The 17074-nt window shown below is 37.5% G+C and overlaps 2 protein-coding genes across 4 annotated transcripts; one reads left to right on the forward strand and one right to left on the reverse strand.

The window, feature by feature from the left end:
* Positions 1–922: 922 nt before the first annotated feature.
* On the forward strand, positions 923–8264 carry LOC111484181 (nitrate regulatory gene2 protein). Its single transcript, XM_023130665.1, has 6 exons — positions 923–1204; positions 2630–3800; positions 4167–4238; positions 6413–6627; positions 6765–6988; positions 7197–8264. The coding sequence occupies exons 2-6, from the start codon at positions 2690–2692 to the stop codon at positions 7909–7911; spliced, it is 2337 nt and encodes a 778-aa protein (XP_022986433.1). The 5' UTR covers positions 923–1204; positions 2630–2689; the 3' UTR covers positions 7912–8264.
* An 870-nt stretch (positions 8265–9134) lies between these two features.
* On the reverse strand, positions 9135–17005 carry LOC111484178 (protein argonaute 4-like). Of its 3 annotated transcripts, none has more exons than XM_023130662.1 (23): positions 16862–17005; positions 15267–15522; positions 14902–15107; positions 14573–14797; positions 14334–14470; positions 14165–14262; positions 13987–14084; positions 13384–13543; positions 13178–13294; positions 12991–13098; positions 12821–12883; positions 12640–12753; positions 12360–12525; positions 12170–12282; positions 11884–12021; positions 11605–11735; positions 10733–10798; positions 10449–10512; positions 10243–10354; positions 10091–10164; positions 9884–9978; positions 9755–9786; positions 9135–9628 (listed from the first exon to the last, which is right to left on the reverse strand). In XM_023130662.1, exons 2-23 carry the CDS (start codon positions 15519–15521, stop codon positions 9453–9455), a joined length of 2748 nt encoding a protein of 915 aa, XP_022986430.1. In that variant the 5' UTR covers position 15522; positions 16862–17005; the 3' UTR covers positions 9135–9452. The 3 variants fall into 3 exon arrangements, with proteins under 3 accessions (XP_022986430.1, XP_022986431.1, XP_022986429.1); XM_023130663.1 differs by having other exon boundaries at positions 15267–15540; positions 16862–16967; XM_023130661.1 differs by lacking the exon at positions 16862–17005 and adding an exon at positions 16216–16511.
* Positions 17006–17074: the final 69 nt, after the last annotated feature.

A 17074-nucleotide genomic window follows, 5' to 3' on the forward strand; every position in this document is an offset into this window, starting at 1 on the left:
AATTATGGTAAAAAAAATATCGATCGAAGTTGTGATCAAATAGAATAGAAGATATTGTGCGTAATTACAATCAGATGCTTCTAAACTAAGATGTCTAAATGGTGAAATCAAATTACATCCCTCTGGACAAGTCAAAATAAGAGTGACATGAAAGGAAATCATTATGCTTAAAGAAGTCATAATTGGTAATGAAGCTTTAGATGGTGGGAAAGTGTAAGAGAAGGAAATCAAGAACATGGTTGCCTGTTTGTCTTTTTATATAATGCTGATGCTATCAGAATTGCATTTGTTATTCTGAAGCTGATTCGCAATATGTCAGTTGAAGCTACAACTGCTAGGAATGTAGAGGAAAGTTAGTGTATCTATTTTCAAGTACTTTATTTTTAAAAAGTGATCATTTTGTCCCTCCCTTTTATTTATATAGTTACCTCATTTCTTGAATAATGTACGTTTTCAAGATGAATTAAAAGGACAAAAATTAAAATATAAGGTATTTGGGACCCTCAAAGTGAAGGGATGGGTCCAGAAAAGGACGTAGCATGTGAGAGGATGCTTCGCTATCTTAAATCCCAAGGGCAGATAATGGCCTTAGCTTTGAGATTCCGTGCTTTGCTGTCATTTGTAAAGCCTCTGTTCTAAACCTTTTTCCTTTCTCTTAGAACAGAATCCAACCCAGAGTCCCCATTCAGCGAATATTGTATTCTCACTTTCACTTTCCTTTATTTTATTCCTCTTTCTTCATCTAAAAGGCATTACCATTTTGTTATTTAATATCACTTCTCTTATTATAATTTAACTCAAAACAATAAAATCAAAACTCACAGACATGTCGTATTATTATCTTCTTTATTCTTTTCAATATATAGAAAAGCTTACCATTTTAAGTAGGTCAATGATAAAATTAAAACAAAATGCGAGGGTCTTCCAGAAAATATTCCTACCTTTTTGCATGGACGCAAGTCGTGGTTTCTTCACATTCTTCATTTCTCTGTCCTCCTTGCCGTTTATGCGTCTAACCTTCGTCCTTTTCACTCCTTCTCTCTCTCTCTCTCTGTAAAAACTAGAAACCCCATTTTTTGAAAGGCAATTCTATTTCTTCTACTTGTCTATCGCTTCTCTCTCTGAATGGGATGATTCTACCACGTGGGTCTTCTCCAAAGTCCCAGCTTTTCTTTGCTCCCGTTCATGGCTTTCGTGTCCTCGGGTATGCTCCCTACTGCTAATTCTTCTATTTTCTGTCTTTTATGCTCCTTTTTTTCTTTTGTTTCGCATCATTTGGAGTTCGTTTTAGATTTTTGGATCGGTTCTTGATTCTGTGTCATGATTTTCGATACCAGTGAGAGCTTTCGCATCATTTGAAGTTCGTTTTATCTATTTGCCTGGTTTGCGTTTCCTTTCTATTTGAACTTGCAAATTGGTGGGGTGCCCAATATTCCCAGTCTTCGAGTTTGATATGCTTTTCTGTAGATTTTATTTGCTCCTCTGGATTTTCATTGACTGGATTCAATGTTCTTACATACGGAGTTAAATCCCTTGTGCTGAGGGAAAAAGTATTATTTTTAGTTCTGGTGGCTTTCTCCTGAATCTTCATGGACAGTCATCTCTTCCCTTGATTTTCACCCTTTTAGGCCTCATATCTTCAGTTCGCTAGTGGCTCTCCTTTTCTGTTCAATTCTTTCTTTGTTCATCATGCTTTTCTATGCGACTTTCTGTCCGAATTCTCCTGGATTCTATTTGATTCTCACTCGAACTGCTTGCTGTCCATGTTCTGGATGTTAGAGCAGCTTTCGTAACATTTTAGTTGAGGGCGGCGAGTATGTTTTGCACTGTTTTCTCAACTCTACTAGTTATTTAGCTTGATTTCTTACTTTATGGAAGGGGTGAATGGTAAATGCTTTAAGAAGGAAGCTCTCCTCTAATTTCTTTTCCATCGTTGGTTCTCTCATTTGCCACCTCCACAGAACATCATCATATCTATCGATTTAAATACATCTTTTCAGATCCTCATGTTTACCCCTCCCAATTCAGTTGTTCTGTTTCTCTCCCTTGCTGGTTAAAAAATCGCTGTTGGCCAATAATGCGGTTTATGTCGCCTAAAATTTTCAGTCCAGAACTCGCATCTTAACCCAAGATTTGTACATTGTACATTCTGTTTTCCAGTGTTTTCTCGGGGTGTTAGTTCTTTTGTACGCTTATCCCCATTACAAAATGTTACCTGCTCACGCTTCCTTTTGGCACGTCCATTTCTTTCATAACTTCGAATCAGCTGACATTAGTGAAAGTATTTTGTCAGCTAAGAGAGCCTCCTTGATTCATTTATAAACACCTTGTTTTAAAATCAGTACTTGTCAAATATCAATATTAGAAATTTCAGGGGAGACTGAGGAGTGTAATTGAATTTAGATTTGGAATGTTCTAATTTCTTAGAAAAAAAAACTTTTTTATTTTACATTTTCTTGATCTGTTGATTTAATGGGGGTGAGTGCGAAGTTTGAGAATTTGGTTGCTAATATCAGTTGGACATCTCAAGAAAATGATTTTGAGGAAAGAACATAGCATCTTTGTGCAGTTAGATTTTATTTGCTGCTTCATGGTTTCTTACCATATTATGCTTGATGTTAATTTTCAGGATGAGTATACTATCCAAGTTCTGTTCTAAGAGGGTTATCCAGCAGTAAGGTCTTCAGATATGGGAGCCTCGAGTTCTAAAGTAGAGGAAGATAAGGCCCTGCGACTATGTCGTGAAAGGAAAAAGCTTGTTAAGCAAGCCCTTCATGGAAGATGCACACTTGCGACAGCCCATGCTGAATACATTCAGTCATTAAGATGTACTGGGACTGCTCTCAAGATATTCGTACAACCTGAAGGTCCAGTAGAATCACCCTTATACCATTCCACTAATGCAACTCCTGAGCCCCTTGCCTTTACTGAGAAATCAGTATCCCAATTCTCATTTTCCTCTCCATCCTTCTCACAACGTGTGGATGCTGTCAGCAATCTTTCTCCGTCACCTTCTCCTCCTACATCAAGTCAGTTTCAGGCAAATCATATGCAATTCAGGGGTAGTATTTCTCACAAGGTTGAAGCAAAATTGCCCTCACCCGTAATTGGAACTATAACTTCATCAGACATTCCACCAAGTACCACACGTCAAACCTTTGAAAGACCTCGAGCACTATCTTTTGAAGGCTCTTCTGCACCTCAGGAAGGAGCTTGGGATTACTTTTTTTCTTCAGATAATCATGAATTTTCTTTTCAAGATGGGAGTGGTGTGAATAATGGAGAGTTTGAATTTGAGAATGCTGGTGGCTTAAAATACTTTAAGGAAGAGGATGGAAATTTTGAAAATGGAGATGGAGAAGAGAAGGGTTCCTTACATGGAGAGGAGGAATCTCAAAACTCGGAGGATGAGTTTGATGAACCTTCTTCAGAAACTCTGGTGCGCAGTTTTGAAAATTTTAACAGGGTATACAATGATGGAGCAGCAAATACCTCTCCTACTATGCATACTGTGAAAACTGTAGCTTCAGAGCCTGAGTTAGTGAATCAGGGGAAGAACCACTCTCCTGGTTTGTCACCTTTAAGAACCACGTCTTCAGTAGTTCCGTTTACATCTGTTTTTGGCAAAGCAACTGCAAAAGAAGATAGTATTGAGAATACAGCTGTTCCCATGGACTTCTTTTCAAGTATGAAAGAAATTGAAATTCTCTTTATAAAAGCTTCTGAATCTGGTAAAGAAGTTCCAAGAATGCTTGAAGCAAATAAGTTGCACATACGTCCAATATTTCCTGGAAAAGAAAGTAATTTCTTACTCTTTCCCTCTCCCTCTTCCTTTGTGTGCACTCGCATTACACTCGATGCTTTTAGCTTAAGGTGAAGTTCTTATATTTGGTTGTAATGCCTTAATTGATAATGTGATGTACCCATACAAGAAAGGTATTGGGATTTACCTTAAGCCTAATGCGGTGATGTTGCTTCATGATTTGGTATGGTTCTTTCATTATTTCAAAGCTGCAGTTAAATTATTTGGAGCAATTGTGTACTGATCAGCTAGGCAGCTGATTTTTAAAATTGTAATTTTTTTAAAGGATCTAGATGTCTTAAAGGATTTTCTCGTGAATATCCTGTTGAAATATTTTAACTGGATTGGTTTTCCTCCGGTGCAGACCAATCATTATCATCGACATTGTTGAAGTCCTGCTTTTCATGTGGAGATGACCCAAGTGTTCTTCGGGAAGGTATAAGCACCTTTGTTGGTTTGATCTTCATACATTGTGAATTAAGTCCGTTTATCAAGTATCTAGTTCTTTGGTTGGTTTGGGAGGTCCAAACTCTCTTTATTAGTTAAGCTCATGAGGTGACATAACTTGTCAGTGTTTATTTGTTGAAATGCCTGAATACCCAATGTTGATGACTTCTAAATATTATTTCAAATGTCTATAACAGTCTGTAACTAAACTTGAATGACATCCATCCTAACTATGCTAGAAGTTACCTGTTTAAGTATGAAGTAAATTAGGATTAATGGAAGTACTCTTCCTTTCCTTGGTTTAGTACATTAATATGAAATGTTTTGGGGGTGTGAGACTCTTTTGCTGTACATAAGTTGATTGGACTCACCAAACATAGGCTATCCAGTATTCCAATTAAGGATGATTAATGCTCAATTCTCTGTATTAAACACTATACCAAATGACAAAGTTCAAAACCTTGACAACGGATGGAAAAACCAAGGAAGGAGGGCTAGAGTAAAAGCCACCTAACAGTTATTGGGAGGTCCAAGGAGCAGAACAGACATGCTGACAGTAAGCTACCCAAACTCAGAAACCAAGAAAAATGTCAACATTTTATAATACAAATTCTCCAGTTCCTAATTAGATGGGATGGCACTGAAAGAAGACAAAAGATCAACCAACTATTTGGTAATTCTCCAAGGAATATTACATCTAATGTACGCAACTACTATGTGAGGAAATGACACTTTTGAGCTTGGCACCAAATAGCCTTTTACCTCACTAAAGCTGAAGATGGAGAGAGAAATCTTCCTCTTCTGTTACCACCTTTGTTTCTCTATCAAATACCTCTTGGTCGATCCACTTTAACCATAGCTATATTAATTTCGTATTTGTTTATCTAGAAAGCATCTTTTGTTTTATGATGTAAGCTGCAAGTTTTGTGGCATTTTCAGGTTTTTTGTAGAATTTCCTTAGAGCCTTGTGTTTATATTTGATATTTTTCTATTTGTTATGGAACCTACTCCTGCATCTCACTCATCCAAAATGTAATTAGGGTTGCATTCTTGTTTCTTTCTTTGCAATTTTGTGGGGCATTTGGTTTTGAGAGGAATAATAGGATCTTTGGAGAGATTAAGAAAACAGGTGGGGAGGTTTGGGTGATGGTTAGGTTTATGCCTCATTTGGCTTGGAGTTCAACTCCTTTTTGGACAGGCTTTTCTTCGTGTACCCTTGTGTGTATATATATATATATATATATATTTCATTTCTCTCACTGAAAATGTGGTTTCTTAAAAAGGAAAAAAAGACGCACACACACGATACACATACATAGATATGTGTATGTGTATCTCATGCCATCTACATACATTACATACAAATAATATATATGTGTGTGTGTGTGTGTGTGTATGTTTGTCTGTCACTCATGGAGAGCTAAGCCAAAAAGGGGCTACTTTTATTACCTCTGAAATTTTGGGTACAAACGGGGAGCTCTAACTTTATATTTATATATAGGTTCAGTTATAGGTGAAGGTTTAGGTTACAAATAAGTACCAAAAGTAAATGATCCTACTAACTAATCCTTAAAACCTAAACAAAATGAAACCAAGACATTTGCAGCTTTAAGTGAGAATTGAAATGCCTTGTCAATAGGACCTTTTTTTTCTTTTTTTCCCACCTTTAATTGAACAAGGACAATTGTGCATCGTCATTTTCTCATTTTTCTTCATTGTTATTTAGAGCATTTTCGGTGACAGGAACGTTATGTTGATTTAGTGCTGAGTTATGTTTATTGGTTCTTACTATGCTTGTTGCTAAACATGATGGGTTGACAAGAACAACTAGCAGTCCTTTTGGCTTAAGTAGTTTTCTTGAATGAGCATATGAATATGTGATGCAATGAAAGCAGCGTTATTTTTCAATGTTCTTCTGTGCCATTGACTTGTATATGTTGAATCAACTTGGGACATACAACTAATTTTCAAACATGCTGGTCTTGTTCCCACGAACTTCATTGAGATGCATATGTAACTCTGTTGAGATATTTTATGAGCCCACATTTCTATATTAATAAGCTGTGACTGGATGATAATTGTAGTCGATATCCAACCTGTTCTCGTGTAACTCTCCACTATGATATCTTCATTAATCAGTTGTCGTTCTTTGTGTTATCTTAGAGCCGGTTCAAACTGCAACGAAGTACTTAACTTGGCATAGGACGGCATCATCACACTCCTCTGCATCCAGAAATCCTTTGGGTGGAAACTCAAAAGAGGATGTTGAGGACCACTCTAGCAACTTATTTGAGAACTTCTGCATGAACTCAGGTAGTCATGCTTCAACCTTGGATAGGCTGTATGCATGGGAAAAGAAGCTCTATGATGAAGTCAAGGTACTGCCGAACTTTTAACCTGTATCATTGATTATCCTTTTAACCATTTCTACTATTTTGTGCATCTTTAGATTTCAGAAATGACGTGTCATGTGAAGGTAAGTTCTTTAACATAGGTTCTGTTTTGTTAATTGCAGGCTAGTGAGATGGTCAGGAAAGAGTACGACCTGAAGTGTAAAGTGCTACGGCATTTAGAATCAAAGGAAGTGGGTCTACCAAAAGTCGATAAAACACGAGCTGTTATCAAGGATCTACATTCAAGAATCAGAGTGGGAGTTCATAGAATAGATTCTATATCAAAGAAGATTGAAGAATTACGGGACAAAGAGCTCCAACCGCAACTTGAGGAGTTGATTGAAGCGTGAGTTTTCTTTTTTGCTACCATCGTGCTTGGTTGGTTTGGCACAAGTTCATTTTAGAATATGCACATTCTTTGTTTGCAACATGTAGATATTATATCTTTACATTTGGAGATAATTAAGTTATCTTGATATGTTGGCATAGTATTTATCTTTAGGTCATAGTTTTGAGGATTCACCACTTTGCACTTTGTGTTTGGACTATGATAGGTTAAGTCGGATGTGGGAAGTGATGTTTGATTGCCACAAGCGTCAACTACAAGTCATCGAAGCAGCGTCCTACCATGGCAACATGGGAATCTCAATGCAGTCTGAAACAAGGAGGCACAATACCATCTATCTTGAAACCGAACTCGCATCTCTATCATCAAGTTTCATGAAGTGGATTGCAGCGCAGAAGTTGTATCTGCAATTGATAGATGGGTGGCTTCGCACATGTGTGTCTCTACCTCAAAAATCAAAGGGAAAAAGAAGAACACAAGCCCCATCCATCAGAACTTATGGACCGCCCCCTATATACATTACATGTAGTGTCTGGTTGGAGAAGATTGACGATTTACCTATGAAGGAGGTCATAGATTCGATAAAGGACTTGGCAACTGAAACCACCCGATTTTTGCCACGCCAAGAGAAAAACTTGGGGAAGGGGAAGGGGAAGGGTAAGGTTGCGAAAAATCTTTCAATCTTAACCTCCTTTAAGGGAGACAATGACAGTGAGTCATTGGGCAATAATTTGTTACAAGACGAAGCGTCAGAGAGGTTGATCTCTGGTTTTGATCATTTCAGGTCGAGGTTGGTTAAGTTTTTTGAAAACTTGAATAACTTTGCAGAGGCTTCTGTGAAAATGTATGCAGAACTTGGGAAGACCATCCAAGATTTCAAGAGTAGTTACGAACAGTGGAAATCCCAGAGACTAGAAAAGTAATCAGGAGTCCAAGTATGAACGAAGAATGCAAAGGTTTTAGAAGCGAGTCAGGAATAGTAGGTCACAGGATTTGTATAATGGAAAACATAATAAAAAAGGCTGTTCTTTTATTACAGAAACTGTAGCAGAAAATAAGGGAGGAGCTGGTATGCAATCAGCACACACATATAAATAGAAAGATAAAGAATGATGTTGTAAGGTGTAACTACGAGTGTTTTACATTACAAGTCAAAATGAGTCAATTTGCAGAGTTACATTAAGCATTGTATAGTTTTATTCCTCCATAAACATAAGGACACATCTTTCACAGGTTCATTCATATGAAAAGCTTATAGCACCATTCGTTCTTATTATATTACTTTATTTATTTTAGAATTTGTTGAACGAGCAATGTAGGATGCATACATATTGATAAAAAATTTCATAGTTTCTGAATCTTAGGATCAAAACTAATACAATTATTTATTTTTAAAAATTATTTGAAACAATTATTTATTTTTAAAAATTATTTGAAACCATGTTAAATTATTGTTATTGAAGAAATTTATTGTATTCTATAGATCTATTGTATTTTATAGTATATTTTATAGATTAGTGTTGCATTGTCAGTCAATATCTTCATGTATGAACTTTGAATTGCCTCCCTTCGGTTTTATTCCCTTGATGGATATGGCGATATCGGAGTGCCGAGGAGAGACAGGTTGGAGAATTGGTAAGAGACGCCGGAAGCAATGCCGGAGAGGACGAGTAGGAAAATGGAGCAGAGAAATAGATTGAAAATGTTTTATGTAGTTAATTTTTAAAAGAAAAAATGAATTCTTTTTTCCATATTCATCCATTTTTAAACCTTCAGAAATTTGAAGTGATATTGGTAATTCTGATCTCCTATCAGTTAAATGGTCTTTCAATATTAAATGACAAAATAAAACTTTTTAATTAAAACAATTATCTAATACCTGTGAACTTTACTAATTAAACTTATTATTTTAGATTTTTTTTTTTTATCCTTCTGTTCTTATTTTCTTGGAGTCAATATAGCTCATTAATGAATAAAAAATTGTCCAAAAAGAATAATTAATGAAAATTAAAATAATATACTATGAACCTCTGGAACATGGGACTCAGAAAAATGTAGCCATGATTTGAGGACCTCCGTTGCAGCGCCAACCAAAACAGGGAAGAACATTTAACCTTTCGGGCACCAAATGTAGGGTAGATCAAACTAGAAATAAAACAAAATGTGATAGTCATGTCTGCCAAGGGAGGCAATTCAAAGTTCATACAGCAAGGTGACCACTATACGATTATGCTGCTACATAATAAAACCAAAAGAGCCCCCTCCCTCTCCTTGCTGGCTTTTATATACTTAAAAAAGGCAGGCAGGCCAGCAGAGCACAAAATCTAAAGAGTTCCAAGTTTTTTTTTTTTGTCCAAACACAGGTCAAATCACAACACTAGACTCATACTAAATAAATGAATGGGAGCCTACCACCTCCATCTCCTGTGCAACAAAATTAGACACTAATTTACTACCCACCACTTTAACAAAAGAACATTGAGTTGCAGACTTTCTCCTGCAACCTGGGGAGTTGGGGAACAGGAACTGCCCCAGCACTTGTCAAACCACCATCACTTGAGGTCGTCTCCGATGCTTCTTCAAACTTGATAAACTGCCCAATCTGGGTGGCCGCCAAGTGTGCATAGCAAACTGGAGCAACTGCACGAATGATATGAGCACACAATATTAAAGCCACAACCAACTTAGTTTCAGATGCAACAATTTGGTACGTTCAAGGACATCTTAAACATTTGTTAAATAGTAGATGAACTCAAACTGTCTTACCTACAGAAATAGCAGTAGTACTTCTTTGGTATCTGTACAATAAAAATACACGATGATGACAAAGACCACATATTATGAACCCGTGTTTGAAGAAGAATGTGACATCCATTTCCATTAAATAATACTTACACATAGGATAGAGAATGCACAAGTTCTTGCAGGTCATCTGCAGAAAAACCAATTTCATCTAACAGAACGTGATAGTGAGTTGGCCTTGTAGTACCCTTGGAGAGTATAAAGAGAGATGAAATTAGCAACCAAAATTTAAAAAAATAAAATAAAAAAACAGCTATCAGTAGAACACGTTTGAGACAAAATCCCAAACACAGAACTCACAATCATTCCAGCATGCGCACAGAGATAGAAATCGTTGTTTCTTGGATGACAAATTTTGTTGTCAATAATAGTCCCTACACGTAAGTGCAAATGAATATTTATTCAGAGGAAGACCGACCGCACAACACACAATAAAAGGTCAATAGGAATACCTGGAGGAACGTTGTCAGGAGATCCAGACTGAAAGAACTTGGTGTGATGATTTTTCTGTGCAACGATCACCACAAACTTCGGGGACCAATTTTCATCAAGGAACTTGCAAGCCTATAATATTTTAAATAATTAAGAATTATCTAGAACTTCAAATTGAGGATCATGAAAGATATTAAGAATTATTTAATCAAGCTGCTCGTAGAACCTGTATGATCTGATCAAGTTCAACATTTAGAACTTGATTGAATTGAGATTCACTGACACCATCCCTACTCAAAAACAAGTATAAAAGCAACTTCAAAAGCATGCAAAATATAGAACGAAGCATTGAAAACAAAATAACAGTCTGATGTCTCAAACTTTAAAAGCCGAGTTAAAGCAATGTTGAAAAACCATGCAATACCACTGACTCGAGGATCCCAGAGGATCCCATTGAAACCGCAACCATCCTATTACTATATATACAATAGTATTAAGAGAAATACTTGCCTGAATATAATAATCTGGTCAGGCTTCCTTTTTCCTGAACTAGTATAGAAGTCGAGTAAAAGCTCCCTGAAATTCAAAAAAGGAAAGTGAACTTCTGAAGCCAGCAAACCACGTCCCACAGGAGTTAATAAAGCTATTTTCTATGCAGGAAGATGTTGGACATACAGTTATTACTAATTTATGAACTTTATATATCTGAGATAGTATTTGAAACATAGCCTCCAAACTTGAGAGTACTAGAGTCCTAACTGCCAAAATTGACAGTCCTTCAGTCCACCGTAGATCCTATTTTATGATGATTGCAGGTGTTTTCGGCAGGACATTAGTCAAAAAGTAGAGTGTCTTTTGAACCAAGCATCAGAAATTGATCAAAAAAAGAATAAGATTCAATTGCTCCAATTATATGCTTTGAATTCTTGCCAATATTTCAAAAACAAAAAGTAGCTTGATGCTTGGACTAAAATTTTGTGAATAATTTTTTTTAATGCCATCAGTATAGTTATCAAATGGGATCAACATAATACAGCCATCTTAAGCGTATCACCAGTACCAATACCTTCAAACAAGCACCACCCCCCCCCCCCCCCCCCCCCCCCCCCCCCCCCCCCCCCCCCCCCCCCCCCCCCCCCCCCCCCCCCCCCCCCCCCCCCCCCCCCCCCCCCCCCCCCCCCCCCCCCCCCCCCCCCCCCCCCCCCCCCCCCCCCCCCCCCCCCCCCCCCCCCCCCCCCCCCCCCCCCCCCCCCCCCCCCCCCCCCCCCCCCCCCACACACACACACACAGGATTACATTAGAACTATAGAAATTAAAAATGGAATTGTGTTTGAATTTAAGAAAAAAAATCCAGCAGTGGCTTAAAAGATAAGCCATCCAACCTCATTATGCCATCATCTTCAGTTTCAGAAGTACGCTTGTACAAAGAATCTATCATCTCAACTTTTGGAGATTGAGTCCGAACAGCAGCTCTGTAACGAGAAATCAAGGGCCACTGCCGCGAGCTAACCACCTACAGAACAGGTAGTAATACCATTTCCATAGAATTTTAATGACAAAATTTGGCCAAAAATACTATCAAATTTGGATATATTAGAAGGCATGCTTAGTAAAAGGAAGACAGTAGGGTATCATAATACGCCCAAATTACAGCAAGTTACCGCAGCAATAGATGGAACATCTGACTGGCCTGGAGATCCATGTGAGACATCCATACCCAGGATAATTGTGGGAACCTTTGAAACCATAGGAATGGATGGAGAATGCTCAACTGCTAACAAGGAATTTAGCCCACCAAGCTACAGAAGATAAGAGGATTTAGCCACAAAGATGCAACAGTTCACAGAAACAGCCAACAGCATAGGGCATTAACTCATCCCCAGTGCAAGAACAGAAGTGAATGGAGCAGGCACTACACGAATAAAATGCAGCCAAGTATGTTCTTACCTTGGCATTGATCTTCAGAAGCACATTTGTGAGGTACTGGTCATTTACACGTGTAGGAGCAATACATTGAGTAACAATTCCAAATTCTGCAAGATTCTTTCTTTTCCAAGGACCTGAGAAACACAAATAAAGTTATCAACTTCATCCTCGGACAAATATTTATATTTTAGAGTCCTTAAGTAAACTTTACCATAAAGATCAGAATTCTTCCTCTCAGGGAGTATGCAAAGGATGAATTGCGGTTGTCCAGGTAGTTTAGACTGAACTTCCTCAAACATCTTTTCAACTCTAACCATAGGTGGTGCACGCCTGAATTGTGGATTTTCTTCAAAAACATCAAAAGGCGCTTCTATTGCCTATAAACCAAAAAGGTATTTCAATCAGTTGTTTGTTTAATATTGTAGCAATGAAGTAAATAAGATTTTTTTTTTTTTTTTAGTAAGAGAAATGAAGTATAAAAGACAACTTACAATGCCTTTCATATCACCACATCTGATAAGGTCTCTGACAAGGCCACGTGTATCACAGCGTGCTGAAAAGTTTACCACAGCCCATCGCTCTATTTTGGTAGGTTGAGCAAATTTCTGAAACTCAACAACACTGTAAGTCACAGGATTAACATGGTATTTAAATAATGATGGAAATGCCAACCTTATTATTGAAATTCCACCGGCCATTACGTGGAAAGAAATCTTCCCCATTGCCCACTTTCAACTTCAAAATTAAGAAATTCATCAAAAACTCAACAACGTTAAGTGGTCTAGAAGACAGAACAAAAGGCCAAATAAACTACAGTACCAGAAGGCAAATGCAAGTAATACCTTGGGTGCAGGTAGAACACGGCCTTCAACTTGAATGAAGTTTGAATTAATAGCAATTCCACATGACCGTAACATTGGTTCAGCATCATATTTGTTCTTTCTCAAAGACTGCAAAGACCTCAGTGATGCAGTATTAAGAATCAATAAAAATAAAATTCAAATGTAGGGCGAGAAAGACAAGACCTACATCAGACAAAACCCTCATCCTTTCTTGAGGCTTTTGCCTCGATTTCTCGACCAGTGAAGCTCTTTGAAATGTGGACAGTGCTTTTGTGTATCGTTGCAGTGATACCAAGGAGCATAGCTGAATAAGGAAGAAAAAGCTTCAAGAGGAAGAAAAGCAATCACTAACATTATGAGCTTTTCAAGTTTAAGAGGGAATAATAGCTTCACCTCAACAGGGATATAAGTGGGACGCTTAGGCTTCCCCACATTTATACAAGGAAGATCGGCTGAATATCGAAGTTCAATGTGGCGATGCTTAACAAAATAATCATAAACAGTGATTTCAATGGAATCTTCATCGCTTCCACTTTTCTGTTTCAACGTAAACCTATGACATGCACCAAAGGTAAAGTTATATCCAAATAAGAAAGGAGACAACATTTAGGAGCCATTTGATATTCAATTCCGTCTAGGTTTTCAAAACATGCGAAAACTGTGAATGAATTCAAGCACAATTAATTTTATTGAGCACATCAAAATCACCATTTAACTCAAGAATCAAGAATGAATAATAAAATTTTCTTCTCAAAAAGATGAGCCTGTTGTGAGGAGACATGAAAAGATTACAAGAAAAAATAGCGTCTAAAAACAATTGTCCAAATACCTTTTTACAGAATTATAGTTCTGAAAATACAAAACGAAAAATGTTTTGAAAATTATTTTCATACCCATGAGTCATAAAATGTAGTTTACGCTAATGCCACTATTTATTGGCAATTCTAACTTGAAATGATAAAGAAATGGAAACAAGGTAACAGCAGGAAAAAATACGTTTGCTCTTTACAAGCCTTTTCACTTAATCCAGTTATCTTGTATTCTGCATTAGACGGGCTTGCTTGAATCCTCAAATTCTTAAGTGTCCGTTTAGCCTGTTTTTCAAGAACGTACAAAAAGCTGTAAGGCAAAGTAAAAGAGATAGCATAGATAAAATCAATCAAACGTTGGTCACCTTGGTCCAGTCAAGTGAGAAAGGATCCCTGACATTCTGGTTTGCAATTAAGAAGTCCACAACAGGACCGGGCTGTATAATCATTGTAGTGGAAACATCTGAAAGGAATAGAACCGATTAGATATTATTAACAAATTCAAAGAAATCGGGTATGATGATAAAGACTTGCCAATATTCAAAGAGAGGCCACTCTGGGTTGTTCTAAAACTAGAGTGAAAGCCTCTACAGCCAAGAACACCACCGCCTACATCAGCAAAACTGTTTGGGTCATTATGGAAAAATGATTGTCTGACAAGCAGGCAACCTCTGCAACAAACCAGGTTTGTGTTAGAAAAAATGTCATAATAATCCTATAATCAGTGATAGCAGCTTATTTGGGAAAGAGTAAAACAAAAAAGTTGCACTTACTGCTTTGATGCATTCTGCCGTAAGATGATATCCAGCACCCTAATGGCCTCTTGGAAATTCTCAGATTCCTGACCACGTAAAGCACTTGCAATAGCCTGCATTGGTATCTTCGCTGCAAAGCTAATTTCTACCTTATATGATTTCGAATGGTAGGGTCGTTTCATCCTTTTTCGATCTCCATCATTTGGACTTCCATGACCATCAGGACTACAGTTTCCATTATTCCTGTAGGAATTGAACCATGTGATATAGTAACATGCAAACAGGTTTTGATTTGACAAATTTTCCTAAGCATTTTCAATCATAATTAAGAACCATTATATTTATACCTGTTTGATGAGACTTCCTCAAGAACAACGGTAAATTCAAGTTTATTTCTCGGGAGAGGACCAACGGTGAATAAACTCTTCTCTCCATCATAAGCAAATTCCTTTCCAGCTAATTCACTATGATAAGTTTCATGTACTTTATCAATCACTTTTCTTCCTATGCCCTTGCCATCAACAGGGCGACCATCTTCATACGAAAGTGCAACCTGTAAGTTGTAAATATTCTTCAAAATATGAATATGATTATCTCGAAACAACCTCTAGCACAAAAAACATACAAATTTTAAACAGTCACTGATTGTGGATACAGTGAAAAAAAAAATGGTTTAAAGATAAAGAGGAAAAATATAAAGAAAGGAACGTACACTGTAATGAAAAAAATGTCCTTCTATATTAGACACATTTACTTTAAAATGATTAGTAAGCAGAGTTATCTTCTGGCCCTTTGAAGCAAGGCCACGTCGTGCGATGGGAACCCGCACAACCTTTTTCTTCACTAATTCTGGAGCCTGCTCTAGTTCGGCCTGAATAGGAATGACATTAGGGGGAATAGGAGGAGGGGGCGGGGGAGGGGGCAATGCGCCGTCAGCTCCATTTCCATCTGGCTCATTTGAACTCATCCTGAAGTAATTTGCATGACTAGTAAGACACAGAAGGAGTACATAAATAAGGAACTATTTATAAGCCAATAAACGGTCATGCCTAATTTTTCTATCATTCAAAACTATTAGCCCGTAACAACATTATTATTGAGAGCCGATTTTAGAGAGTCCTTCGAGGAGACATATTGGGCGGCTAATTTTTTAAGATAAAAAATTACACCGTTCATACGGTGGGGAGCAGATAACGACGAACTATACTGCACCAAGAAACATTAAACACTATGGAAGACGGAACATAGACATTTGTAATTAACCATAGCCCGTCGGCCCACTAAATTTCCAGAACAGGCAAACCATATGAGAAACCCCATATAAACAAATTAAACACGAATTTCATCAGAATCACAATGCAAAACATGCAGAATCGATTTGACAGGCACACCAAAGATACGATACCGAGCTTTGATATATTAATGATGATATTTACGATAATGACATTTAGGATCCAATCGAAAGCAAAAATGGACACAATCGAAAGGCACGAAAACGTTAAAAACTAGCACCCATGGTTTCAATATTAGATTAAGTACAAAGAAGCGTGGCATTTCCTAATTCGTATCCAACGAAGCGGAGCCAAAACATTAAGCAGCTGGTCCAACAAGTAACTTAGAACACATGAGAACATTCAAAATCAGCATGCAAACACACATACACAAGCACTTCAGCAAATAAAGGCTGCTGGATGGATGTTAAGATGATCCACCAACACTTCAAAACCCAAGAACCAAAAGTGAGAGGGAGAATACAGCAATAGAAAAACAGCGTCGCTCGTGGACAGTCGGTGGAGAAACTTAAAGTCATTAACAATTTGATAATCACCACTCCCTTGAAACAAAAAGAATGAGATAACCGAAAATGCACGACCCGTGTGATCGGAAACAGAAAACTCAAGCCCTCCCCCAGAAAACCGACTTGGGTTAAAAATCAGAAGAAACGTTGAAAGTACAGCAGAACACGACAGTCTCAACAATGAGAGGAAAAAAGTCAAAAAAAAAAAAAAAAAAAAAAAAAAAAAAAAAAAAAAAAAAAAAAAAAAGGAAAAAGAAAGAAAACAACCAGCTTAAGAATTAAGAAGGAAGAACAATCTGGGAAGCAGAGCTCAGATAAAGCTAAAACAGAAGAACATTGCAGGGCTGACAATGGAGAGTAGCCGCATTCTCTCTCCAAAGGGAAAGGAGAAGAAATGAACAAAATAAGACAGGCGACAAAAATCGTTGAGAAGCCATAAAATGATGAGCGACAGAGAATGAGATGGGAGTTTGACGATGCAAAACAGGAAGCGATGATGAAATCAGTACCTGAATCACAGAAACGGAGGAAACGCAGAGTGTGAAAACCCTAGAAACTGGAATGACGAACTATAAACTTATCACACTTCCACTCAAATTCTTACTCTCTCTCCCTCTCTCTGTAAATGGATAAAGAGATGATATCAGCTCCAATAACGGCGTTTTTCCACTCTTTCTTTTATATAAAATCAAACCTCACAGATGGCTGAATCCTAACCATCT

The sequence above is a fragment of the Cucurbita maxima genome, unplaced genomic scaffold (genome assembly GCF_002738345.1).
Source record: "Cucurbita maxima cultivar Rimu unplaced genomic scaffold, Cmax_1.0 Cma_Scf00009, whole genome shotgun sequence".
Lineage (NCBI taxonomy): Eukaryota > Viridiplantae > Streptophyta > Magnoliopsida > Cucurbitales > Cucurbitaceae > Cucurbita > Cucurbita maxima.

Coding starts and splice junctions, on each gene's coding strand:
- LOC111484178 (XM_023130661.1), bottom strand. CDS start 16,364: ATGACTTTAAGTTTCTCCACCGACTGTCCACGAGCGACGCTGTTTTTC. Junction 11,736..11,883: donor ATGTTCCATCTATTGCTGCG/GTAACTTGCTGT, acceptor CCTGTTCTGTAG/GTGGTTAGCTCGCGGCAGTG. Junction 10,355..10,448: donor AACTTGATCAGATCATACAG/GTTCTACGAGCA, acceptor AAAATATTATAG/GCTTGCAAGTTCCTTGATGA.
- LOC111484181 (XM_023130665.1), top strand. CDS start 2,690: ATGGGAGCCTCGAGTTCTAAAGTAGAGGAAGATAAGGCCCTGCGACTA. Junction 6,628..6,764: donor AGCTCTATGATGAAGTCAAG/GTACTGCCGAAC, acceptor TGTTAATTGCAG/GCTAGTGAGATGGTCAGGAA. Junction 6,989..7,196: donor CTTGAGGAGTTGATTGAAGC/GTGAGTTTTCTT, acceptor GGACTATGATAG/GTTAAGTCGGATGTGGGAAG.